Source organism: Schistocerca gregaria, chromosome 7 (assembly GCF_023897955.1).
Source record: "Schistocerca gregaria isolate iqSchGreg1 chromosome 7, iqSchGreg1.2, whole genome shotgun sequence".
Taxonomy (NCBI): domain Eukaryota; kingdom Metazoa; phylum Arthropoda; class Insecta; order Orthoptera; family Acrididae; genus Schistocerca; species Schistocerca gregaria.
In genome coordinates this window covers 325585976-325613547 of record NC_064926.1, presented here as the reverse complement: position 1 = coordinate 325613547, position 27572 = coordinate 325585976, and the positions used below count along the sequence as shown (strand labels likewise).

Below are 27572 nucleotides of genomic sequence, written 5' to 3'. Positions count from 1 at the left end.
CATTATAGATATTATACGAAAAAAGACCTCTTTTTGGGCTCATTATGAGGACACCAGCAACCAGATTACAAAGAAAAATAATAGAGAATCTTTGGAACATGAAGCAGAAGGTAGGATGAATAAGGAATGATATGAAAGAGCTACAACTATAGAATTAACTCTGGAAGAGTTGAAAAAAATCAGAACGAATGAAAAGATACTGTGCAATATGGAAAGAAAACCTACTGAAGATGACTACCAGAAAATGGTTGACTGAAGTGGTCCAACAAGGATTTAAAAGCAGCAGCAGAATAAGATGAAGTTGAAATTTCCCGCTCTTGGAAGTCAGGAATGTTTGAAAGTCGGGAGCAGGAGGAACCGTACCCGAAGAACGAGACGAAACTTCGGACTTGGAGGTGGAGGGCCGCGATCTGCTGCTCGTGGAGGCCGCAGAGGAAGCAGCGGGTTGGCTGGTCGTTAAAGACGTCGGCCCCCGCAGTAGCGGACCACCACTCTGGCAACTTGCCTTCTCTCGGAATAAGCACGTCATCGCCCCGCTTTTGCTTTCTTGCTTTACGTGTTCCTTTATTTCTTTCCTCTCTTGTCGCAATATTGCCGAGATTGATGCTGTTCCATATTCTGTCTATTGTCTGTGTGAGTGTGTATGTGTGTGTGTGCGTGTGTTTGTATGTGTGTTTGTGTGTGACGAGCATGTAACGTATATCACTGAACACCACTAACGGGTCCATCAGAGACTTCTGTATTGTTCTTTCTCACGTTAAAGCTCCTACAAGCAATATGGGATTGAGTACCTTTCAGAAATACGGGATGTTTTATTCATAGATGCAATGCTCGCCCTTTGTTAATATCTATCAAATAATTACCGACTTCTACTAACGTGATAAACGCTGTTTACATTCCTGAATGCCAACTTGTTTCTTTTTCTTCCAAGGACAAGCATCTGATATCAGTCAATCTGCTTCTGGGTTTTCCACGTCTAACTTGGCCTGTTGTATTTTAATCAATACAGATTTCTCTACTGGGCCTTATGCTCGCGTCACATGCCAACAGATAATTAAATTTCGTCTCCAGTATTCTGCCATCTATAGGCAGCTTTTGTTTTATTTTCTCCAAGGCTACCTTAGTTTTTGCTTATATAGCCCATTTTTCAAAAAATCGATTCTAGGAATCTAGGAACAGGTCGGCTTTCTCTTTTGTCTTTGACTCGCTTTCATAGTAGATTAATGGGATGATTAAACTGTCCACTATTTCGATTCAGGTTAGTAGTGAAAAATTCATTTACTTTAAGAAGCTGCTTAATTTCAAAGAAGAGGAGGAAGATTAGAGATTAACATCCGTCGACACCGAGGTCATTAGAAATGGATCTAATTTCTATGCAATTTCTGTTACAATATGGATCCTCCAGTCCCAAAATAGGATTAGAAACAAACATGGGGAAGCGTAAGAATAGGGGATGAGTTCATGAGGAACAGAGCGTAAGCTTGATTGGCGAAATATTGAGGCAGATACATGCCGCGTTTCTGTTCACCGAGTCAGTAGCTTTCTACTGGTTTCGTGTACCACAACTGCTGCTGTACTGCATGCCTCAAATGAGTGTGAGGGGCCAGTTCTGTATACGTTGCGTTTACACATTTACTTCCCTATTTCCTTGTGCGCTTGACCGTAGTGTGAATTAGATCGCTGTCTCGAGTGTTGTGTAATATGCGCACCTGGTGGTATCTAAGACCAAAGATATTCGCTTGGTGTGTTTAACATACGTCAAGAAAATTATGTTGGACTAAGTACCTTCTTACGCTTTTGTTGCTACCTGAATCCGAAATGAAGGGTTTCTGATTCCCCGTAAGAAGAAAATGGTTCAAATGGCTCTGAGCACTATGCGACTTACTTCTGAGGTCATCAGCCGCCTAGAACTCAGAACTAATTAAACCTAAATAACCTAAGGACATCACACACATCCATGCCCGAGGCAGGATTCGAACCTGCGACCGTAGCGGTCGCTCGGTTCTAGACTGTAGCGCCTACAACCGCACGGCCACTCCGGCCGGCTGTAAGAAGACCTTACGCCAGGAATACCATGCGAATTTTAGGTTTCCTTCAGGTAAACCGTAGGCACGGAAGTTGCTGTTCTGTCATCAAGCTCTGGAGTCGTTTCCCTTTTTTTCGCTTCAGTCTCTAACAAGTTTGGTCCATAAAACCATAAAAAAAATTAAAAAAGAAACAGAATCTAACATCTCGGATTATTTCCTTGTAAACAAGAATTTTCATGATCACTTAATCTGGAGCTTTCATCGTTTGTTTAATGTTTAAAACATACCTCGATTTAGCATGAAACTGTACATATCTAGAGTAACCGATGTTTTATTTACATTTGAAGGATAGCGCGTGATACGACCTGTCGCCTCTCGCAAACTGTTACGGCAGAAGGCGCCGCTAGGTCATCGGTCGCTAAGCCTACACACTACTTAATCTAACTTACGCTAAGGACGACACACACACCCACGCCCGAGGGAGGACTCGAACCTCCGACGGGAGGAGCCGCGCGGACCGTGACATGGCGCCTCAGACCGCGTTGCTACCCAACGCGGCAGTTTCTGTTGTAAAATTAATTGCACGGAGGTATGTTTCCTCAAATTTAATATGTGTGCTACAGATATATCAGTTCACCATATGTGTAGCATTTTTCCGATGAAATGATCTCTGATAGGAAACTGATGGAAGTAAACAAAAATTTCAAGATACAACTAAATGAAACGAAATCAACAAAGAACTCTCCAAAATTGTGAATTCTAATGTATTAAATATGTCGTGATTAATGAAAATTTGTGCCAAACCGGGACTGGTAACAAGATTTCCTGCTATTCAAGAGAAATCTCCTTAGCACAAGTTTACATCTGGGCAAGCTTCCAGATATGACTGGCTATTCATTGTCACTATTTGTTCCTGTTTATTAAAAAAACAAATCAGGGAATCCGAGTTCGAGTCCTGGTTTGACACAAATTCTCGTTATTCATAATACTCACTACAATGCAGTTGGGTATTTCTGAGCATGAGTTATCGCTTCATTTGACTGCATTTTCATTGAATTCATCTCCACTGCCTCGCTGCATCTCCATATATACGCTACGGGCCTCCATCACATCCGTTCCTCTGATGGGCTTGTTCCTGAACAGAGAACCATTTACATTATCTGATCAAATGTACCCGGACACCTACTAGTGGACGTTAATATGGGGTGTGTCTACCCACCGCTTTATGACTGCCTGACATCTGTTGGGGACACTTGCTTGACATCTGTGGGGATACTTTCGTTTGGGAAACTTTAAATGAGGTTTCTGAATATCTGTGGACCAATGACAGCCCAGTCTTCCTCGGGAGAAGGTTAGATACTGGGATATGGAGCGAAGTCGACGTTATAACTCATCCCAGACGAGTCCCATCGCATTCAGTTCAGGACTCTGGGTAGGCCAGTCCATTTCAGGGATATTATTGCCCCAAACCATTGCTGCCTTATGACACAGCGCATTGTCATGCTGATCCAAAAAATCGTCTTCTCCGGATGGTTCCTCTACTGCACACAGAACACAGTGCCATAGGCTCAGTGAGGGATCCCACCCACACCACCTTCTCCGTACTTCATTGTTGACACTACACATGGAGGCAGGTAACGTTCTCCACACATTCACCAGTCTAAACCCTTCCGTCCGATCGTTACAGGATACAGCGTGATTCATTACTCCAAATCACTTGTTCCCGTTATCCACTATCCAGTAGCGTCATTCTTTACAGCGCCTCAAACGTCGGTTAGCAGTGAAATGTGGGGATTGGAGAAGTGCTCGACCTGTGGGCTCCATTCTTTTAACCCCCTACGCTCATTCAGTGTGCGAGCTGGAATGCTGATGGCACTTTGAAACTCACGACTGATTTCTCACGCTGATTTCATGCGATTTTTTACAACCACTTTCTGCAGTGCTTGCTCCTGTTTGCCAGAGCATGAGGTATACCTTGTCTTGGTTTATCTATCTGGTCTTGGTTTAGTTGTGGCTGTTCCTTCCCGTTTCCACCTTACAGTCATATTACCAACAGTAGACCTGGGCCGGTTTAGAATGGTTGGATTTGTTATTCGAGTGATATCCAACGCACTCTGCTGTTACCGCTTCTCTTATGACAACGTAATGCTTCACCCCCCTCCCTCCCCCGCAGCCCCCCCCCCCCCCCCCCCCCCCCGCCGCTCACAGACTTTACATAGAGGTACCGGGATACTTTTGATCAGCTAGTGTATTTTTATTGGGAACTAATAGAAGAAACAGTGACAATGAAGATCTGAACGATGTTCAGCCAGTGTAATGGTTAAGGCGTCTGCTCGAGAAAGGCAGGAAAGCCGGATTCGAGGCCCGACCTGGGACAACTTTTAGTCGTGATTTCGTATCATATTTTCAGTTGTGCTGTGCTTATCAGCTGTCAGAGTAATGTCCGGAGCTGGGTCATGAGCGAAACATTTAAAGAGCGGTGGGTGCTCGGCCCACGACCGCAATCAGCGTGCTGCGCCGTCTCGGCAGGTGGTTGGTGCAGCAGACGGCGCACGCTGAGCCATGCGCAGGGCGCAACTGCCGGCAGCCCAGCGAGCTCGGTGCGCCCTCCACAGATCAAAGGCCACCGCACAGCGGGCGCACCATTCATTCTGTACCTCCGAATGCCGGCCTCCCTCCCAGAAGTCCCGCGTCGCTGCGGAAAAGCTTTGCCGGGTGTGGTCCCACACGTCGACTACGTATTCGTGTTAAGCTAGCCTACCGCAGTACGCTCGTCATCTTGGAAATGATACGCCTCGAGCTCTATTGAACCACCGATGTTTTTCGTGTAAACATTCTTCAAAATCTACATTGTTGTGTAATTAGTTCCGCGTAGTCAGCGCGTACAGAACTTTCCCACTAGAGCGCGCCCCGCTAAGCACAACAGCGCAGGCGCAGCGCTCGTCCGTCTCCGCACTACGTGATAGCGCTGTCTTACACGGACCAAAATTTGCTTCCGCCGATCCGCGTATTACTATGTAATGCAGCCAATGAGATTGCTGCTAACGTAGAACCTTTTCTCCTCGCGGATCACTCCCGCGCAGTGATACATGAACGCGAGAGGTATTATAACGAGTGTGCATTTGTCTGCACCAGTCTGTACGACTTCTACATTTGTCTGTACGAGTCTATAGTCAAGTTTCAGTCTGCGCCTAATAAGATTACCATATTCCTGTACATAGCCATGAAGATAAATGTATAGACACTTTTGTCAAGTATCAGAGATATATGTGAGAATAAGATTAACGTACCAATACCAAAGGAACTTCAGATTGTCAATTGTAAATAACGTCCAGAACCAAGTTAAGTAATTTTATGCTTGTTACTATTTTAATAAATGTGTGTGAAAACCAATCAAGTTCTGTTTAAAGTTGGTCACCGTCAATCTGCTACTCTAAGCGTGCAAGTGACATTTCTATTGTCTGACCTAACGGCAGATTATAAACACGCCACGATAAGACCACGAGACATATTGCTGACACGCGCCTACTTCGTTAGAGCGACAAGTCAAATAATCTGATGGTGTGTGTACTGAAGGTCTTACAGCACGCACACCACATAAATCTACACGGATATCCTGCAATTCACAATTAAATGCCTGGCAGAGGGTTCATCGAACCAACTTCAAGTTATTTCTCTACAGTTTCACTCTCGAACAGCGCACGCTAAACGAACACTTCAATCTTTCCGTGTGAACTCAGATGTCTCTTATTTTATTATTATGATCATTCCTCCCTATGCAAATAGACGCTAAATAAAATATTTTCTCACTCTGAGAAGAGAGTTGGTGATTGAAATATCATGCGAAAATCCTACCCCAACGAAAATGGCCTTTGCTTTAATGATTCTCACATTTATCCGCATATTTCATCCGCGCATTTCTCTCCCCTATTTCACGACAGTACAAAACGAGCTGCCCTTCTTTGAACTTTTTCAATGTCCTCCGTCAATCTTATCTGATGCAGCTACCACAACGCACAGCAGTACTCCAGAAGAGGGCAGACAAGACTAGTGCAGTCCTTTACCAGAGCTGTTACATTTTCTAAGCGTTCTGCCAGTAAATCGCAGTCTTTTGTTTGCTTTCCTCACATTTATGTGATCGTTCCCATTTAAGAGTTCTTCGTGGTTATAATACCTAAGTATTTAGTTGGATTTACAGCCTTTAGATTTGTGTGTTTTATCCTGTAACCGAAATCTGGAAGATTCCATTTACTACCATATGGATGACTTCACACTTTTCATTATTTAGAGGCAAATGGTTCAAATGGCTCTGAGCACTATTGGACTTAACTTCTGAAGTCATCAGTCCCCTAGAACTTAGAACTACTTAAACCTAACAAACCTAAGGACATCACTCACATCCATGCCCGAGGCAGGATTCGAACCTGTGACCGTAGCAGCAGCGCGGTTATGGCCTGAAGCGCCTAGAACCACTTGGCCACAGCGGCCCGCTTCCTGCAGGTCCCCACCGACTCCGTTTCCCCAGTGGTACCATTCCCATATACCCTGAGGGACAACCTTTTGGTATTAGTGTTCGGAAATTCGGTGGCGTGCTCACATAGCCTAATGGCTGAGACGACCGCCCGGGAAAAGCAGGAAGTCCCAGTCTTACATGACTTTTCATATCTGAGTGTTTGCGCTAACATCTTTTCAACTCACCGAATTTTCTCGGTTTTCATCTGCAACGATCCGTTCTTTTCATTTCAGTGAATTTAATTTGAGAGCCGTCACTATCTTCTATCTTTAACCTGCAAGTACATCGCATTTAATGTCTGCGGTTTTTGTGTCCAGAAACTAATCCCATCTGCATAAAATTTGACCCATAAATGAACAACACAATACTCCCTGCTCCATTTATATTCGTAGGTGCGTCTCGTGGTCAGTTCCGCATTACATAGGGATATCCAGATACTTTTGACTAAACAGTGTATAGATAGTTGCCTTGCATGTAAAACAGAAATGGAATGCCTAGCAGTAGTACAGGATACTCTCCCTATGCATGTCTGGTGTGTGTATGTAGATGAACAGCGTGTGGACAAGAACATGGAAACACTGCGGGAAATGTATGCTTGCACATTAATTCAGACGCTAGGCAAGGCTGCAGGTTGCGCTTTTGTATTTGACCACAAATGGTACCTGTGCAATGTCTTCAGTCTGTTGTGTCAGTCGTGGTCAGAACACTAATCTGTACCTGTGAGAGCCTTATGTCGGGGGTTATGCATTTGAACGTGAGCAGCTTGTTGGTGCTCGTTTGTCGGGTGCTTTCATAATCAAGGTAACAGAAATGTTTGGTTTTTCGAGGGGCGCGGTATCTAAGATTTACACCGCACACAGGGATATCGGAGAAACATCACTGACTAATACACAATGCAAACACAAGTGTGTGTTGAATAATCGTTACAGACTGTCGCTGAAGAGGATTGTAAAGTAAGAGCGCAACAGCTACAAAAGTCACTGTAGAACCGAAAGTCGCACTCTTGAACCCTGTCACACCAAAACATCGTGGAATGAGCTGCAAAGCTGGGAATTTCAGGGTGAGTTGGAAATCCAAAACCACTCATCAGTGATGCAAATGCCCATAACAGGAAAACGTGATGCGGAAGCCATGAAACCAAGACTGTGGCGCAATGGCAGAAAGCAGTTTGGTCGGAAGAGTCTTGTTTCACGCTGTTTCCAACTTCCGGCCGAGTTCGCTTCCAAGAGCCAAACATGGTGGGTGTTCGTTGATGATTTGGTCAGCCATATAGTGGTATTCCATGGGACCGATGGCTGCTTTGCGCGATCGCATTACTGACATGGATAATGTGACCATTTTGGCGGATCAGGTCCATTCCATAGCGCAAATTTGTTCCCCAATGGTGATTCTGTGTTCTAGGACTTCAGGGCCCATGCTCATAGATGATTATGACGATGATGTTCCGTTTGTGGGGCGCTCAACTGCACGGTCATCAGCGTCCGTACAAAGTCCCAATCTGTACAAAGTCCAACCTAGCCATTGTCACGAATGATTATGAAATGATGAGGACACCCCAAACACCCAGTCCCCGGACAAATAAAATCCCCAACGCGGCCGGATATCGAACACTAGACCACTAGACCACGAGCTGCAGACCTGCTCATAGAGCCCTCATCATTCAGGACTGGTTTTGTGAGCACAGCGATGCATTATCACCCCTCCCCTGGCCTCGACAGTCACTCCATCTCAATATTATTGAATCCTTGTGGTTTGTTTTGTTGAGAAGGGTGCTTGACCGCTATACAACTCCACCTACGCAACGCGAACTTGCCTCTATTTTGCGGGAAGAATAGTATCTAGGTGGATAGAAGTGCAGCTATTCAAAGAGGTCCAGTGTGGGCTGTAGTAATCGTATGGCACCGAAACTTCACAGGTACTCCAATGCGTTAATGTGGAACCGATTTACGCCTGAAAAAGTGGTTCCAATTTTGGCCACTATGTGCAGATCTGGCGCTGTGAATGCAAGAAAGATGTATAGAAATGTTTCCATATGTAATGGATTAGGGTCGCGATACGGACAGAAAAGGACAAAGAGTGAGAAAGGCTTAAGTTGGTTATATTATTAACAGGCTGTGAGGGTACTGGTGTGTAGTGTCTTTAAGTGGTTGTTCTTTGGAGGGCGACAATGCCCAGTGGCACAGAGAGTCGCCAGCAGAGGCAGTTGTTGAGCGGTTGTGGAAGGTGTAGGTTGAGTGAGTCGAAGGCGGTTGCGTAGCGAAGGATTTATCTCTATGTTTAATAGTAGTGGCACACAGTTACAATAATAGTGTGTTTATGTTTGTGCAGTGTCATAAAGGAAATAGACTAAATTTTTCCAGTTCTTAATGCGTCTCCATCAGTTAGTACCACACCATTGTATTGAACAATAAACGAAGTCTCGATATCCACGGTCAACTACAACAAGAGGATTGTAACATAATAATCATTAATTAACCCATATAATCTCCAAGACGAAGGGAGCTTTATAAGGCGCTTACACAATATCTTCAATACGAAAACCGAAGATGGTGACGATATGCTGTAAAGAGCCCGATATGCACCTGGTAGCCAAGATTGGAACTAATTTTTTCCTGTGTAAATCGGTTCCACATTAACGCATTAGCCTAACTACCGATTTCCGTTGTCATACGATAATTACAACCCATACTGAACCTCTGTGAGTAAGTGTACTTTACACTCAGATGATGAAAGTCCTGGAATGCCTCCTAATATCCGTGTCGGACATCCTTGTGCAGGAACTGATCTCTCGAGTTTGTCCCACAAATGTTTGATGAGATTCATGCTGCACTATCTTCAAACCAATTGCGAACAGTTGTGGCCCTGTGGGCATGGCGCATTGTCGTCCATGGAAATTCCTTCGTTTTTTGGGAACACGAAGTCCGCGAATAGCTGCAGATGGTTTTCTAATAGCCGAAATGACCAGTGGATACATTTCATTCCATGTAAATACAGCCCACAGCATTGTAGAGCCACCACCATCTTCCACAGTGCCTTGTCGACAACTTGGACCCATGACTTAGTCGAACCTGCATCGTACTCGAGCCCAACCATCAGCTCGTACCTACTAAAATCGGGATCTGACCAGGCCACGGTTTCACAGTAGTCTAGGGTCCAACTGATATGGGCACCAGCTCAGGAGAGGCGCTGCAGGCGATGTCGAGCTCTTAGCAAAGGCACATTAACGAGAAATTTCGCCGCACTGTGCTAACAGATATGTTCTTAGTTCGCCCCACATTTATCTTTGCGGTTATTTCAAGCAGCGTTGCTTGTCTGTAAGCACTGACAACTCAGTACAAGCGCCACTGCTCTCGGTTGTCAAGTGAAGGTCGTCGGAAACTGTGTTGTCCGTGGTGAGGTGTAATGCCTGAAATTTGGTATTCTGCGCACACTCTTGACACTGCGTATCTGATGATATTGAATTCCTTAAAGATTTCCAATACAGAACATTCCGTTGTGGTTATCGCTATACCGTGACTTTTCTCTCCTCGGCGTATAACCTCCAGGTATAAGATTCTTCTGTAAATGTTACAGGACCTGTATTTACTGATTTAAAGACGACTGGAAGCTATTTTGAATGCCAATGGTTTCCATACATCTTATTAGGCATGGTCAGTGTGTTGTGTTTTTGGTATTTTCGTGCTTTTGTCCACTCCCTGTTGGTGTAGAGACTTTTGTATCGCACGCAGGGCGCGGCAGCCGGGACCGTCAGGCTGGGCGGAGCCAGCGAGCTGCAGCCGCAGCTGGAGACGTCGGCGTCGGCGTCGGCGTCGGCGCAGGCCGGCCACAGCCACTTCCCGCCGCAGGCGTCGCCGCTCGCCGGCAAGACGCTGCTCGGCGCCAGCCTCGTGGGGGCGTCCCGCGACGCCAGCGACGCCTTCTGGAAGATGCCGCACAAAGGTGAGCCGCTCTGGCCAGCGTCCGCCCGCTGCGCGCCTCCAGGGGCGCCGATGCTGCTTCCTGCCCCGGGCACGTCGCGCGCTGCAGCCGCAGGGAATGCGAGGTATCTCCTCAGGGGCGGCGATGGCAGATTCGGAACGACTCGCCCTCTGGCGTTGCAGGTATTTCCCGCCTCGTCCCTGAGGAGACACCGCGTCTGGTACTGGGCAAACGCTATGCGCTACGTATCCTCGGCTCAGAATTCTCCTGTATACGAAGTAATGAGAATTTGAGAATTTTGCAGACTACGGGGTGCTCCATTGATCGTGACCGGGCCAAATATCTCACAACAGACAAACGAAAAAACTACAAAGGACGAAACTTGTCTAGCTTGAAGGGGGAAACCCGCTAGCTGCCGTAGGTCAAACGGATATAAAATGCGTTTTTTAAAATAGGAACCCCCATTTTTCATTACATATTCATGTAGTACGTAAATAAATATAAATGTTTTAGTTGGACCACTTTTTACGCTTTGTGATAGATAGCGCTTAATAGTCACAAACGTATAACTACGTGGTATTACGTAACATTCCGCCAGTGCGGACGGTATTTCCTTCATGAAACGTTACCCGTGCTGAAATGGACCGTTTACCAATTGCGGAAAAGGTCGATATCGTGTTGATGTATGGCTATTGTGATCAAAATGCCCAACGGGCGTGTGCTATGTATGCTGCTCGCTATCCTGGACGACATCATCCAAGTGTCCGGACCGTTCGACGGATAGTTACGTTATTTAAGGAAACAGGAAGTGTTCAGCCACATGTGAAACGTCAACCACGACCTGCAAGAAATGATGATGCCCAAGTACCTGTTTTTCCGCTGCTGTCGCGGCTAATCCGCACACCAGTAGCAGACATATTAGGCGACAATCGGGAATCTCAAAAACGTCGGTATTGAGAATGCTACATCAACATCGATTACACCCCTACCATATTTCTATGCACCAGGAATTGCATGGCAACGACTTTGAACGTCGTGTACAGTTCTGCCACTGGGCACAAGAGAAATTACGGGACGATGACAAGTGACGTAAACCGGCACTATTGGGCAACGGAAAATCCACGATGGATGCGACAAGTAGAACATCAGCGACCTTGGCGGGTTAATGTATGGTCCGGCATTATGGGAGGAAGATAACTGGCCCTCATTTTATCGATGGCAATCTAAATGGTGCAGTGTATGCTGATATCCTACTACAAGATGTTTCACTGTATGACAGAATGGTGATGAACTTCCAGCATGTTAGATGTCCGGTACATAGATCGCGTGCGGTTCAAGCGGTGTTGAATAGCATATTTCATGACGGGTGGATTGGTCGTCGAAACACCATACCATGGCCCGCACGTTCACCAGATCTGACGTCCCCGGATTTCTTTCTGTGGGGAAAGTTGACGGATGTTTGCTATCGTGATCCACCGACAACGCCTTACAACTGAGTCAGCGCATTGTCAATGCATGTGCAAACATTACGGAAGGCGAACTACTCGCTGTTGAGAGCAATGTCGTTACACTTATTGCCAAATACATTGAGGATGACGGACATCATTTTGAGCATTTATTGCATTAATGTGGTATTTACAGGTTATCACGCTGTGACATCATGAGTTCTCAGGAATGATAAGTTCACAAAGGTACATGTATCACCTTGGAACAACCGAAATAAAATGTTCAAACGTACCTACGTTCTGTATTTTAATTTAAAAAACCTAGCTGTTACCAACTGTTCGTCTGAAATGGTGAGCCATATGTTGGTGACTATTACAGCGCCATCTATCCCAAAGCGAAAAAAGTGGTCCAACTAAAACATTCCTATTTCTTTACGTACTACAGGAATATGTAATAAAAATGGAGGTTCGTATTTAAAAAAAAAAACGTAGTTGATGTCCGTTTGACCTATGGCAGCGTCATCTAGTGGGCCAACCATAGCGCCATCTGGTTTCCCCCTTCAAGCTAGACGAGTTTCGTTCTTTGTAGTTTTCTCGTTTGACGCTTATTTCGTGAGATATTTGGCCTGGTCACGTTCAATGGACCACCCTGTATATATTTTACATATGAGGTGATTTTATACTCGGAAAACTTTTATGTCAACTAACTATGGGCTCGGAAGCCTACGCAATTACAGTGATTAGCCAAAACATTATGAGCACCTGCTGAACTTTTCATTTGGTGAAACACTCCCTTATACCCCACCGGAATTGACTAGGGGATTATAGTCTAACAATTTAGAGTAGTTTGACCGTGTGCAACTGATAATGGCTGATCGGTTAATATTTGCACTAGAGTTGTTTCGTATCAAATACAACAAAGCTAATTAGGATGTCAGGTAGCAATAATCGGTACATACTTTGTTGTTAATGTTCTATATCTATTGTCTAAGCAGTACGAATGAGGCAGTTGCTCCCTTCGTCTGACAAAGTAATAACGTTTAACTCATCACAAGACGTCCATTTAGTCGTCACACGCCAATATTCTTCATGTAGCACTGAATGTCCGATCCTCACTGCAATCCAAACCGTGAGTGTTCGGCGCAGTGCGGTGCACTATGAACACTTAAACACAACAAACAAATCACTCAATTAATGCCATTTACGTCTATGATGGAAGTCGGGCCCACGGCGCTGGGTGACACACACAGCCATTAAACAATGTTAAGTGCGATCGGCAGTCTTGCCGAAATCTGCCCTGTTCGCTTAGCAGACTACAACTTACTGGCTCGGAGTCTCAACCCTGATTGCTCTCTGGCGCACCGGCCGCGGTTGGTTGGTGCTTGCGGGGGCTCAGCGTTGAGATTGTCAGCGAGCAGGCTAGCACTGGCAATAGTAGTATCCTGGTCAATAGTAGTTTGCTAATGATTGATACATACCTTAATTTGAGGAAGAAATGTTTGAGAATGTATGTTTGGAGCACACATTGTATGGTAGTGAGGCATGGAGTGCGGGAAAACCGGAACAGAAGAAATTCGAAGCATTTGACATGTGTTAGTACAGTGATAAGATAAAGAATGAGGAGGGCCTCCGCAGAACCGGTAACGAAAGGAGCATATGGAAAACACTGACAAGAAGAATGGACAGATAATACATGTGTTAAGACATCAAGGAATTACCTCTGTGGTGGAAAAGGGAACTGTAGACGGTAAAAACAGAAGACAGAGATTGGAATGCATCCAGCAAATAATTGAGGACGTAGGTTGCAAGGGCGTAGGAGAGGCATTCGTGGCAGCCGGCATCAAACCAATCACAGGAGTGATGACTCAAAGAAGTAACCCTTCCGAGACGGATCGCAGTGTTATCTCCAGCTAAACAAGGTCTACCGCAGAATTCACTATCCTCGTTCAGGATATTATATCAGTTTGATACCTGTGGGCACTTTTAGTTTTTCTGAAGCGCAATATTAATTTGTCAAATAAGATTGCTTTGTTTCCATAGTCGTTCTAAATACTGATATCATTACAGTCTCGAGGACGCTTCCGTGGTCTGTTGATCGCAATTTCTGGTTACTGATGTGAAGGTCGTGGGTTCGATTTCTGGTGGCTGTCTAAGAATTTATGCAGCAAAAATACATTACTGGCCATTAAAATTGCTACACCACGAAGATGACGTGCTACAGACGCGAAATTTAACCGACAGGAAGAAGATGCTGTGATATGCAAATGATTAGCTTTTCAGAGCATTCACACAAGGTTGGAGCCGGTGGCGACACCTACAACGTGCTGAAAGTTCCAATCGATTTCTCATACACAAACAGCAGCTGACCGACGTTGCCTGGTGAAACGTTGTTGTGATGACTCGTGTAAGGAGGACAAATGCGTACCGTCACGTTTCCAACTTTGATAAAGGTCGGATTGTAGCCTATCGCGATTTCGGTTTATCGTAACGCGACATTGCTGCTCACGTTGGTCGAGATCCATGACTGTTAACCATCTGCACGAACAGTTCGACGACGTTTGCAGCAGCATGGACTATCAGACTATCATCTCGGAGACCGTGGCTGCGGTTACCCTTGACGCAGCATCACAGATGGGAGCGCCTGCGATGGTGTACTCAACGACGAACCTGGGTGCACGAATGGCAAAACGTCTTTTTTTCGGATGAATCCAGGTTCTGCTTACAGCATCATGATGGTCGCATCCGTGTTTAGCGACATTGCGGTGAACGCACATTGGAAGCGGGTATTCATCATCGTCATACTGACGTATCACCCGGCGTGATGGTATGGGGTGCCATTGGTTACACCTCTCGGTCGCCTCTTGTTCGCACTGACGGCACTTTGAACAGTGGACGTTACATTTCAGATGTGGTCCGACTCGTGGCTCTATCCTTCATTCGATCCCTGCGCAACCATACATTTCAACAGGATAATGCACGACCGCAATTTGCAGGTCCTGTACGGACCTTTCTGGATGCAGAAAATGTTCGACTGCTCCTGGTCCAACTGGTTCGAATGGCTCTGAGCACTATGGGACTTAACTTCTGAGGTCATCAGTCCCCTAGAACTTAGAACTACTTAAACCTAACCAACCTAAGGACATCACGCACATCCATGCCCGAGGCAAGATTCGAACCTGCGACCGTAGCGCGGTTCCCGACTGTAGCGCCTAGAACCGCTCGGCCACTCCGTCTCCGGCCATTTCGACTGCTGTCCTGGCCAGCATATTCTCCAGATCTCTCACCAACTGAAAACGTCTGGTCAATGGTGGCCGAGCAACTGGCTCGTCACAGCACTCCTCTTGATGAACCCAGTATCTTGTTGAAGCTGCATGGGCAGTTGTACCTATACACGTCATCCAAGCTCTGTTTGACTCAATGTCCAGGCGTATCAAGGCCGTTATTACGGCCAATGGTGGTTGTTCTGGGTACTGATTTCTCAGGATCTATGCACCCAAATTGCGTGAAAATGTAATCACATGTATTTTAATGGCCAGTAGTGTTTATGGAATAGGATCCATTCATCCTCTTGAGGCCAAACTAGAAGTAAAACTAACTGGCAAGCCGTCGAAGTGGCGACAAATCGAAAGCCTTGCACCAGGATCCATGCAGCAATGAACTAGACTTTTAATGTGAAAAATAATGGAGTTCTGAAGAGCTCTATGTTCCTCTTTAGAAGCCCCGTCTGCGCTTACACTGTAGTCAGGATGTCAAAAACGGCTTTCGTTTTTTCGGTTTCTCGGAAATTAAAATAGACTGCTGTTTGGTTTGGGGATAGAAATTTAATTGCACTCAGATGGCTTGAATTTTAGTCCCGTCAATTAATTAAACTCATCTGTGCTTAAGGTTCCGAAGACGTAGCGGTTCTGACGCGTTACCGATTTTTGTTTTCCAGTCACAGGTTTTTTTTTCCATTGTCGTTCCCCGCAGAGGTGTGTGAGAGCTGCGGACAATAGTGGCAACAGTTAGCAGAGCCTCACATGTCCGACACCCTCTGTGCTGTTCCCAGCGGACGGATAGGATGGTAATGGAGAGCGAAGAGGCTGCAGCCGAGAGGGGTACTCGAGCTGGTGGTGGAGCAGTCCCCGCGGTGTGAACTGTGGGCGGCTGCGGCGGAGAGGAACCGTTCCCACGCCCGGCGTCTGCTGGCCACAGTCCTCGCCCAACCCGGGGGCTGCAGCACCCGCACGCTGATAGCACCTGCTTACTGGTCCCCGCATCTCCCACCACGTAGCCATAGTTTTCAACTGTGAAAGCGTTTCCGGTGTTGCAGAAACACGAGCGCGACGCAACGTAGAAAGTCAACGCGTGCCGTGTGGAAATGGCTCTGAATAAAGCGTAATTGTAGTCGCACACTCATTTACAACACTTTGCACAAGTCATCATGGCCATTCCCGCAACTCGGCGGTGACATAAAATTCAGGAAACAAAATACCTGACTTTCGAGAAAGATGACTGTAATTGCGAATGATGTGAGTCTGGGTTGTAGCCGATTCCGCAGATTATTCAGTTTTTAGGTAGGGCATGGATATGTTACGTAACACATCGAGCTTCAAAATTTTTGTTGTATGTGGAGCCTGTGACATGAGACGGATAGTCGAGCGCGTTAACACGCCGCTTTCGGGACTACTGGGGGAGTGCAGGTCTCGGACAAAATCCGACCGGCGAATTAACAACGAGGGTCAGTGTTCAAATGGTTCAAATGGCTCTGAGCACTATGGGACTTAACATCTATGGTCATCAGTCCCCTAGAACTTAGAACTACTTAAACCTAACTAACCTAAGGACATCACACAACACCCAGCCATCACGAGCCAGAGAAAATCCCTGGCCCCGTCGGGAATCGAACCCGGGAACCCGGGCGTGGGAAGCGAGAACGCTACCGCACGACCACGAGATGCGGCAAGGGTCAGCGTGCCAGCCAACCTCGATGTGGGTCATAGACGTTTTCCCACATCCCACTAGGTGAATATCGGGCTGGTTCCAATTTCTCGCTTCTCATACTTGATGCGCAAACATTTAGAAAATAGTATCACACTTGGTCACGTGCTCTGCTGTAGACGCAGACAAATGAGATACACGAATTCCTTTCATCAGCACCGAGCGAGATGGCACAGTGGCAAGCACACGGACTCGCATTCGGGAGGACGAAGGTTCAATCCTGCGTCCGGCCATCCTGATTTAGGTTTTCCGTGATTTCGCTAAATCGCTCCAGGTAAATACTGGGATGGTTCCTTTGAAAGGGCACGGCCAACTTCCTTTCCCGTCCTTCCCTAATCCGATGAGACCGATGACCTTGCTGTCTGGTCTCTTCACCCAAACAACCCATCCCTTTCCCGGGCAGGGGGGGGGGGGGGGGGGCGTCACAAACGGCGCATCGTAACCTGCCATGCACTGTGCCTAACGTTCCTTCCACCCATATAACAAAACCGACCCCTAGTCTAAAAGGATGAAGTAATGACAAAAACAAGAAGAAACAACGTAAGGCCTTTGGGCAGTTGCAGCAGTAGACATGGCTCTAGGATTGTTCCAGGCGTGTTGAGAGCTTACATTGGAACAGAGAAGCACAAGTTACTCCAACTGGAACATTTCAAAGTGTAGATTAACTATGCAATTGTGAAATACAAGTCAAATACGTTTCTTGCAAATGTCTTCTCTGTATAATTGGCACTGTATATAATCAGTTGTATGTTCTAAAGAAAAGGTCTTATGAAGCGCTGTCTACAGTCAACGCTAGCCGTTGTGGCCGAGCGGTTCTAGGCGCTTCAGTCTGGAACCGCGCGACCGCTACGGTCGCACGTTCAAATCCTGCCTCGGGCATGGATGTGTGTGATGTTGTTAGGTTAGTTAGTTTTAAGTAGTTCTAAGTGACTGATGACGTCAGATGTTAAGTCCCATAGTGCTCAGGGCCATTTGAACCATATTAGTTAACGCATACACTTCATATACAGTTGTTCTCCTTTCGTACACATGATACAAGGAGGTTATGATTGTAGCCGAAACTGATCATATTAATAAAAATAAGTACATTTGTATCCTCTATGACGCGGTGCCTAACCGAAGTTTTATTCGAGTCCTGTTTGTTTTAGAAGTGGTATCTTGTTTGTGTCTTCAAAATGAGTTGTGTTGGACGTTTTGAAGACTAGTCGCAGTTGTTATGTTACACTTTAACAAAATATTGAAGGCTATATCTTGGCAAGGTAGACCCTGAAGGCAATTTGGAGAGACATAGGATAAAAATCCAGTAACAGTATCGCCTGCGTAAAGCACAGATTCGGTTTGGGTCCCGGTCCGGCAGCCAGTTTCAATCACCCAGGAAGTTTTATTTAATATATAATATATACGTCTTCACTCCGGTAGTCACTTTATGGTGTGTGGTGGATGTATGCGTCCGCCTCCTTTCCTGAGTGGTCAGCGAGTCCGACTGCCGAGCAGCGGCGCCGGTTCGATTACCGGCCAGGTGGAGATTCTCTTAGCTCGGGGACAGGGTGTTATGCTGCCCTCATCATCATTTCATCATTATCGTCACACAAGTTGCCCAGTGAGACGTCGCCTGAAAAGACTTGCATCTTGGTGATCAAACTTCCCCAGGTGGGGACACTCGCCAATCAATGACCTACGATCATTTCTTTTGTGTGTGTGTGTGTGTGTGTGTGTGTGTGTGTGTGTGTGTGTGTGTTTGTCTGTCTGTCTGTCTGTGTATCTGTGTGTGTGTGTGTGTTTGGGTTTGTGTGTAGCATTGTCACATCCTCCCTTTCCTATTCTAGTCAAGAATGGTTCGTAGGAACAACGATTGCCGATAGGCCGCCGTGTAAGCTAATTTTACCTTCATGGTCTTTTTTCGAGATACACGCAGGAGGAAGCAGTAAATTGGTTGAGTCTTGAAGCACACCTTGATCAGGGTGACTCTGTTGTAGCATCTGACACTGTAAATGATTGAGCATCTCCGTGACACTTTCGCACTTACTAAATGAACTTTTAATGAAACGCACTGCTCTTCTTTGAATCTTTCGTATGTCACCTATCAAGCTCATCTGGTACGGATCCTATACTGACGAGTAATATTCAACGATTTTTGTCAGCTACCTCCTTTGTGGGTGGACTAAATTTCGTGACCATTCTTCCAATGAATCTCAGTCCGGCATCTGCATTAACTGCGATTAGTTTGACGTGGTCGTTGCAGTCTGAATCGCTCACTTCACTTTCTCCTTGATACTTGATGGAAATGATGGCTTCCAACAATTGTTCTGCGATACCGTAATCTTCCAATAGTTGGATGTTTCTGCCTTTTTATGCGCAATGCGTTACATCTGTTAATGTTGAGGGTCAACTTCCAATCCATGCACCAAGTATCGACCCTGTACAGGTCTTTCTGCATTTCGCTACAGTTTTCTAACGTTGTGACTTCTCCCTATACGACAGTGTCATTCGCGATAGGTCTCACGGGACTTTGTACGTTATCTACAGAGCTATTTACATGTACTGTGGAAACTAGTGGTCGCTTGGGGATATGCCCTTAGTTACTTTTACATCTGAATATTTGTCTCTGTTCGGAATAACATACTGTGTTCTGTTTTCTGGAAACTCTTAAATCCAATAACATAGCAGCTCCGTAGGCTCGTATACTTTTCTCAGTCCCACAACACAGTCGATTTTCAGATATATAATCAGATGAAACATTTCCGGAAAAAAAGAGGCCGGGGTTCCAGAAATCGGACCCACATCCCAGCACCAGCGGCGAGCTGCGCCAAGTGTAGGAGCGGGTCAGGCACTGTGGCGTGGTTCTGTGCTAAACACGGAGAAGCCGCGACCTGTGAGTCGGATGAGCGCTGAGCGGCAGTGACGGAAGTCAGACCGAGGTCCGCAGTTAGGCCGCGGGCAAAACTCATAAACCTCATATTGCGCTCTTTGTCACGGAAGACGATATCGCGGATGAGGCCGGCTCTCCCTTTTGTCGCGGAACCTCATTCCGGTGAGCTCTCCTTTCCTCCGGCCGTGAATAGAGACAGGCGGAGGATACGGCCGCTTTGTGCGGTGCGGCGATAAAAGTAGGCGTTACATGTGGCTTATTTGTGTGTAAGCAAAGGAATTCTATACGGCGCTGGCCCTTCTGAAATATGATACGTTCTCTCTCTGTCCTTCGGGGCGGCCACTCCCCACTTACTATTATCTCGACCTTTCAAAAGGATACACACAGACGCACTCACACACGCGGAGCTACACAACGGGCGCGGCCGAGAGGGACACAAAAAAGGGAGAGCGAGCTGAGGTGAGGCGCGTTGTGTAGCGCGCTGGAGCTTTTTTATTGTGTTCTGCGCGGCCGCTCTTAGCCGCGGGCACCAGAACAAAAGGCGGCATCGAGATCGAGAGGTCCGCCCTGCGCCTGGAATTGCCAGGCCCCGACCCTTGCTTTCATTGGGAGTTAAATCGCTCGCCGAGTCGGGAAGTCAGCCGAGTGTAAAATCGGGCGGCTGATCGCTGCCGCGGTGACAGGGGACCGGCCGGCCGGCGCGGGCCGCCTGCCAGCCGCAGCCTACCTACGACCTAGCCGCAGGTACCGCCGCCCCCTCCGCCCCCGCCGGACCGCCGTCTGCCGACGTCAACGCCTGTCACACGCGCGTCTCGCCAGCTCCTCTGACAACGCGCCTCGCGTGCGCCGCTCCCGCAGATGACGACGTAGCGATAACACCGAGTACCGTGGTGGGAGGGGGCGAGGATGGAGGTACTGGAATCGAATCTCGGGCAGGTCATTCTGATCCAGTTGCCTCTAGAGTGAGATGGTCACCACCTATGTCGGATGTCAGCGGTCAATGACCACTCACAGAAGGCAAGTGGCACGGCAAGTGCAGGAGATACAGGGTCTGGAAAAGAAAGGAAGATTGGATTTAATGTCCCGCGACATAGAGGTCTTTACGAACGGAGAACAAGCTCGCACTGTTTCAAGGATGGGGAAAGCAATAGGCGGTGCCCTTTCAAAGGATCGATCCCCGCACTGCTGGAGCGATATAGGGAAATCACGGAAAACCTGAATCTGGATGGCCGGACACGGGTTTGAACCGTCGCCCTCCCGAATGTGAAAAATTCCTCAAATGGCTCTCAGCACTACGGGACTTAACTTCTGAGGTCATCAGTCCCCTAGAACTTAGAACTACTTAAACCTAACTAACCTAAGGACACCACACACATCCATGCCTGAGGAAGGATTCGAACCTGCGACCGTAATGGTCGCGCGGTTCCAGACTGTAGCGCCTAGAACCGCTCGGCCATTCCGGCCGGCCCCGAATGTGAGTCAGTGTGCTAACTACTGCGCCACCTCACTCTTCTGCAGCAAAAGGTCCTCCGTATTTCAAGCGATAGTTACAAACAACTAGAGACAAAGTTCGTGAAAACAGTTTTATTTGCGAACAACAAATACTATATCATTTTACACTTGCTGGTTTTAAAAATTATGGCCGGCCGAGGAGGCTTAGCGGTTCTAGGCGCTTCAATCTGGAACCGCGTGACCACTACGGTCGCTGGTTCGAATCCTGCCTTGGGCATGGATGTGTGTGAAGTCCTTAGGTTAGTTAGGTTTAAGTAGTTCTAAGTTCTAGGGGACTGATGACCTCAGTGTTGAGTCCCATAGTGCTCAGAGCCATACGAATTTAAAAAATTATGTCCGCTAAATGGCGTCCTCCATTGTTGACACATTGCTGAAGCCTTTCCCCGAAAGTGTCCATAGTTCTTAGCGTCATTTCCGGTAGAATGACAGCTGGCTAACTGTCTCCTTAAGTGCTTACAGTGTTGTGGGGGAGAGCTTTGTGCACTTACGCCTCTAAATGTGACCAAAAGAAAAATCAAAAACCACAAGGTGATAAACTGGGTGACCTTGTGGGACAGGCGGCGTCTCCTCGCGTAGGGAGGAGATGTTCAGGAAACAACTCTCTCAAAATTTCTGGGGAATGTCCAGAAGTGTGAGTTGTGGCTCGGTCTTCTTGGAACCAGACTTATCCCTCTTCAAGGTACCAACAAACTGGTTTAACCTAGATCTCTTTCATATGACAGTAGTTTGAATTACCCGTTACCGGTACGCCATCTTCTTCGAAAAAAATTTGGATCCCGCACGCCAAATACAATAACAATTGTCCAGCGATGGTTGTGAAGTAGTCGTTGGTGACGTTTCTGAGGGTTTTCTGCTGCTCAGTAACGGAAATTTTGTTTATTTGCAGTATCTGGCAAGTGGAAATGGAATAAAAACGTCGCAAGGGGGAATGTTCTGACGAATTTCCTCTCACACAGATATGCTACGTTCGAAGTCTGTCTCACGTAACTATAATTTTGTAGAGGTGCATTTTAAGATCTCTGTACAAATGGTCCTGTCAGACAGTCTCAGGGCACTTGCATATTTACGTGCTGAACGTTTTGTAAACTGCTCAACGGTCGCTCTCACAAGCGCAACTTTTTCCTGCGTTGTTACAGTCCAAGGTCTGTCAGCAGATATTATTTGTAGTGCAGAACCTGGTGCTCTAAAGTAAGATAACCAACTCGACCAGTTGTTCTACCAGGAAGAGAATCATGAGAATCATCTCGGCCAAGTTCGAACCAAATGCGAAATGCTCGCTCTGTAATAACCACAGGACTGCCATTACGAATACACTCTTCCACGACAAACGGAAAATGCTCATCTAGCCAAGCCATTGCGCCGGCTGGAAGTAGCAGGTACACCACTATCGATCGATACCTCTTCCACATCATCAACTCGATCACAGCTCACATAGCGGCTTCTTCAAATACGGGAGATCTTTTAGACGGACCCGTGCAAAACGTGTCACGGGGACGCGGAAGAAAGTGCGCGACGTTGTCGCAATGTGGAAGCGGAGTGGTTTATCTGACGTCCAAACGGGCATGAGCATTGGCTTCGAACTAAGGGTACAAGCATTTCAGAAGCAACTAAGTTTCTGAACTGTTCGCATGCCGCAAGTCCTTGGTAAAACGGCTCTATCCAAAACCGGCGCCGAGGCAACTATGGTGGATCACAGGCCGTAGACGACACTGGCAATCGACTTCTGAAGATATGTGTGCGGGTGAACAGACGTGCAGCTGTTGAGGAAGTGATTTCCCAGATGAACCAAGGGGCTATCAACGGTGTCTCCTCAACGACTGTCCAACGGACTTGCTGCGAATGGGCCTCTTCAGCAGGTGCCTGGTAGCCAACTGCTGTTCGTCGGCTACGAAAACTGAAATTTGCATGCCAGTACTGCAGCTGGACGACCGCTGATTGGAGACAGGTGATCTTTACAAAAGAATCACCATTTATGCTCCATCGGGCGGATAGGATGCACTCTTCAACAATTGTCGGAGGGCGAGACCGAAGGGCTCCCCGGGTGATGTCATTCTGGAAGGCACAGTGGATTAACACAAATATGCCCCAAACCTTGGTGCCTATGTCCAGCCCTACATACCGTTTGTTTATTCTCGGCAGGATGGCATCTACCAGCAGGACACGCAACGTGTCATACTGCTCCCAGAGTATGCGCGTTTTTCGACGAGCACCAGATTGAGTTTACCGTACGCCTCTGATTGCCAGATTCTTCGGGTTTAAACTTAGACGGGAATCTGTGGGACCACCACGATTGGGCTCTTCGCGACATGGATCCTCAAATGAGAAACCTAGCGCAGCTAGCCAAGGCACTGCAGTTGGCTTCGCTCGACATCCTTCCAAAACCTTATTGATTCCCCTCCTGCAAGTCTGGGGTTTTTCATGCTTTTTCATGGTTTTGACAGGTGGTCACATTAACCTAGGAAAACTATGTGGTTAACACACGCAACTGACGGAAGAACTGCTCAGCGCAGAACAAAGATGCAAAAATTTATAAGTCGAGATACAAGAGGTGATACCCGCGTTAACTGCAGAGAGGGTTACGCCGAATTGGAAGTACTGCTGGAAAGTATATTTGCTTTAGATAAACCTATTCCGAGCAGATATGTCAAAGGCTGCACATGGAGGAAACTCAGGAAGGCGTGTTTGCAACGCAGTGCAACTACCTATAACTTTTATAAACAGAATTTTATCAAATGTGTTCATTTTCAACTTTTTGTATTAATGCCGAAGTCATAACTTTTATTACTTACGTAGATACACTAAGTGTGGCAACACGATGAGCAGAACTACAAAAACCTTTAGATGCAGCTAATCAAATGAAGGTAAGACTTTTTAAATTTATTTTTGATTTTTTTTACTTTTTGTCTTATTTTTTATTTATTTACTTATTTTTTGAAGTGGAAAAGTTCTTGGGGGTACCTCGTAATATCGTATGCAGCATCTCAACATAGCATGGAGCCATGCTGCCTCTACAGCTGTCATAATTGCGAAAGTGTTGCCGGTGCAGGATTTTGTGCACGAATTGACCTCTCGACTATGTTCCCTAAATGTTCGATGGGATTCATGACGGATGTTCAAATGTGTGTGAATTCCTAAGGGACCAAACTGCTTATGTCATCGGTTTCTAGACTTTCACACTACTTAAACTATAACTTATACTAAGAACAACACACAGACCCATGCCCGAGGGAGGACTCGAACCTCCGGCGGGAGGCATGACGGATGATCTGGATGGGTAAATCATTGGCTCGGATTGTTGAGAACTTTATTCAAACCAATCTCGAACAATTTTGGTGAGATGACATGGCGCATTGTCATCCATAAAAATTCCTTAGTTGTTTGGGAACTTGAAGTCCATGAATGGCTACAAATGATCTTCTAGTAGCCGAACATAAGTGTTTCCAGTCCATGACCGGCTCAGTTGGAGCAGAGGATCCACTCCACTCCATTCCATGTAAACACAGCCCACGCCATTATGGAGCCACCGCCAGCTTGCACACTGCCGTGTTGACATCTTGAGTCCACGGTTCCTGCGCCACACTCGAACCTACCATCTGTCTGTTAGCACTGACAAATCTAAGCAATCCCTACTGCTCTCGATCGTTAAGTGAAGGCCGTAGGCCACTGCCTCGTCCGTAGTGAGAGGTAATGCCTGAAATGTATTTTCGGCACACTCTTGACTCTGTGGTTCGCCAGGTGTTGAATTCTTTGACGAATTCCGAAACGGAATGTCCTATGCGCCTAATTCCAACTAGCAATCCGCGTTCAAAGTCTGTTAATTAATGTCGTGCTGTCATTATCACTTCGGAATCGTTGCACCTAAATCACCTGAGTACAAGAGACAGCTCCGCCATTGCACTGCCACCATCTGTTCAAATGGTTCAAATGGCTCTAAGCACTATGGGGCTTAACGTCTGCGGTCATCAGACCCCTAGACTTAGAACTACGTAAATCTAACTAACCTAAGAATATCACAGACATCCATGCCCGAGACATGATTCGAGCCTGCGACCGTAGCAGCAGCGGGGTCCCAGAGTGAAGCGCCTAGAACCGCTCGGCTTCAGTGGCTGGCCCACCATCTATATATCTGCATATCGCTATTCCTCAGTGTGTTACCTAGAAGTTCATCTCTCTACATTAATTATATCATGGTGCTGGTTTTTTTTCGTCAATGTATGATTCCGGAGAGCAACTTGAATGCTTGAGGTGTCTTGCTATCTGTTGCTCGTTGTCGTTTCTGTCTGCCCAAGCTTTCCTCGGGTTGTGCAGCACTTGCGTGATAAAACCCGTAGCCGCACTGACGTGTTCGTGACGAAGCTGTGACGTGGCAATTGGCGACAGGGATGCGACACGCAGCGCCCCCGTCTGGAGGCGGCAGGGGGCGAGGACCCGCGGGTGCGATCTGTGGCCAATTTGTGTCGGCGACTCAAAGAGCGGCCTCCCTCCTGCCTCCCTCCCTCCCTCCCTCCCGTGCGCCTGCCCCGCCGCCGCACTGTAATTAAAGAATATCGTTAACAGTCGAGTGGCGACGCGCCTCCACCGCCGCCACGCGCCGGTAAATAGGCGGCGCTTTGAGGCGGGGCCGCCGCCCGCGTCTGACGCTGCCGGCGAGTGGGCGGCGCCGGCCCACTGCTTGACTCGCCCCACCCCCCCTCCTCTCCCCGCCCCTTTCCTTTTTTCACCTTTTCCGCGTAATTGAGATGTGCGGCGGAGCGGGGCTCGCAGTTTGAATCGCACGCGCGCGCCGCTCCCCGTTAACGAAGCCTCTTCCTGCTGCGGGGCGGCAGAGGTTAAGGCCGGGGTTCGCGACTCGAGTGTCGGTGTCGCAATAAACGCCCCTGCGGTGAGCCGAAGGCAAAGCCAAAGGCAGCCGCGTGCGACGCCTCTGCCTCCACTTGGCCAGACACACGCCGGCCTCTAGTTAAAGTTGCCGCCACAGACAGTCGCGCCGCAAAGGCCAGCCGTGCCGAGTCGACATTAATCGCTTTGATCTGGCCGCACGTGACTCTTTTCAAAATTCAACAAAGATGTACGATCGTACTCTCAGACGTGCACAGAAAGACACACACACAAACACACAGGCGCACTCGCACTAAAAAAGAAACACACACACAGATACCCATAATATTTTGCAGACTGCTCAAAACTTCCAAGCAGGTAATTCGACACGTAGTAGCAACCAGGAGAGAAAGTACTTTACTGGATGGTTCACAATTATAAAATCATTTTCTTTCGGCATACATGGTGTCCCACGAGGAATGATCAGTATTGAGGGACATGGCAGGAACGATCATTAGAACCAGCAACGTCTAGTAAGGCTCTAAGATGCATACGTTAGGAGCTGTAAGCGCTTCTTCATCTTCGATACTGTGAATCAAATGCTCTTTGCTTTCCATTTGTTGGAAGGAGCTAGTGTAGATCAAAAAAAGAAAAAAATCTCTAGTAAACATGAACTCTAAAAAGCATACCTTAACAGCTATGAACACTTATTGAGTGGAATAGATGTGTTTCACAGAAGCGAAGATGAAGTAGTCAAAGCTCGTAAGGTATGCATTTTAGTGCACATGTCTACTAGATTTTCTTGCTTCGAATGATCGCTCCATTCATATCCCTGACTATTGGCCATTCCTCCTGGTACACCACCTATTGATAAGCTACTCTTTTTTTTAAAATGGAACTACAGAATTTCATAGTCGAGTAGATTTGTCTTCGAATTATTTGAGGGTTCAGAGGTGAGTGTACAGTCCAATGCGAGAATGCTGGCAGGTGCTACCAGGGGGAGCAGCTTCTATCATCAATTTCATCTTGCCGGTTCTTTTTCTTTTCTACGCTGCCTCTTGGCATTTGCTGCTTTTAGCCGGTTTTCTGGTTCAAATGCCTCTGAGCACTATGAGATCTAACTGCTGAGGTCATCAGTCACCTAGAACTTGTAACTACTGAAACCTTACTAACCGAAGGACATCACACATATCCATGCCCGAGACAGGATTCGAACCTGCGACCGTAGCGGTCGCGCGGTTCCAGACTGAAGCACCTACGAGACGCTCGGCCACACCTGCCGGCGGCGGTTTTCTCAACAAAAAAAAAAAAAAGTCCCGAGGTGGACTAGTGACCTCCAAGATGAACATGGACTTCTGAGCTCTCCCAGTTAATAACATCCTTAAATCGTTTTCTGTTACCTCCCATACAGCGCTTGCCTGTCGTTAACCCTGAGTAAAACATTTGTTTGGGGATGCGATAACTGGGCCTGTAGGCTATCACAGTAGCGA

General features: G+C 47.0%; 1 protein-coding gene across 1 annotated transcript in view; it reads left to right on the top strand.

Annotated features, from left to right (window-relative positions):
- Positions 1-27572, top strand: part of LOC126282183 (paired box protein Pax-6) — a 345047-nt gene that overhangs the window by 51815 nt on the left and 265660 nt on the right. Inside the window, exon 2 of the mRNA XM_049981715.1 lies at positions 10269-10479. Coding sequence (XP_049837672.1) covers positions 10467-10479 — 13 coding nt within the window. The 5' untranslated portion in view covers positions 10269-10466. The remainder of the gene's footprint in view (positions 1-10268; positions 10480-27572) is intronic.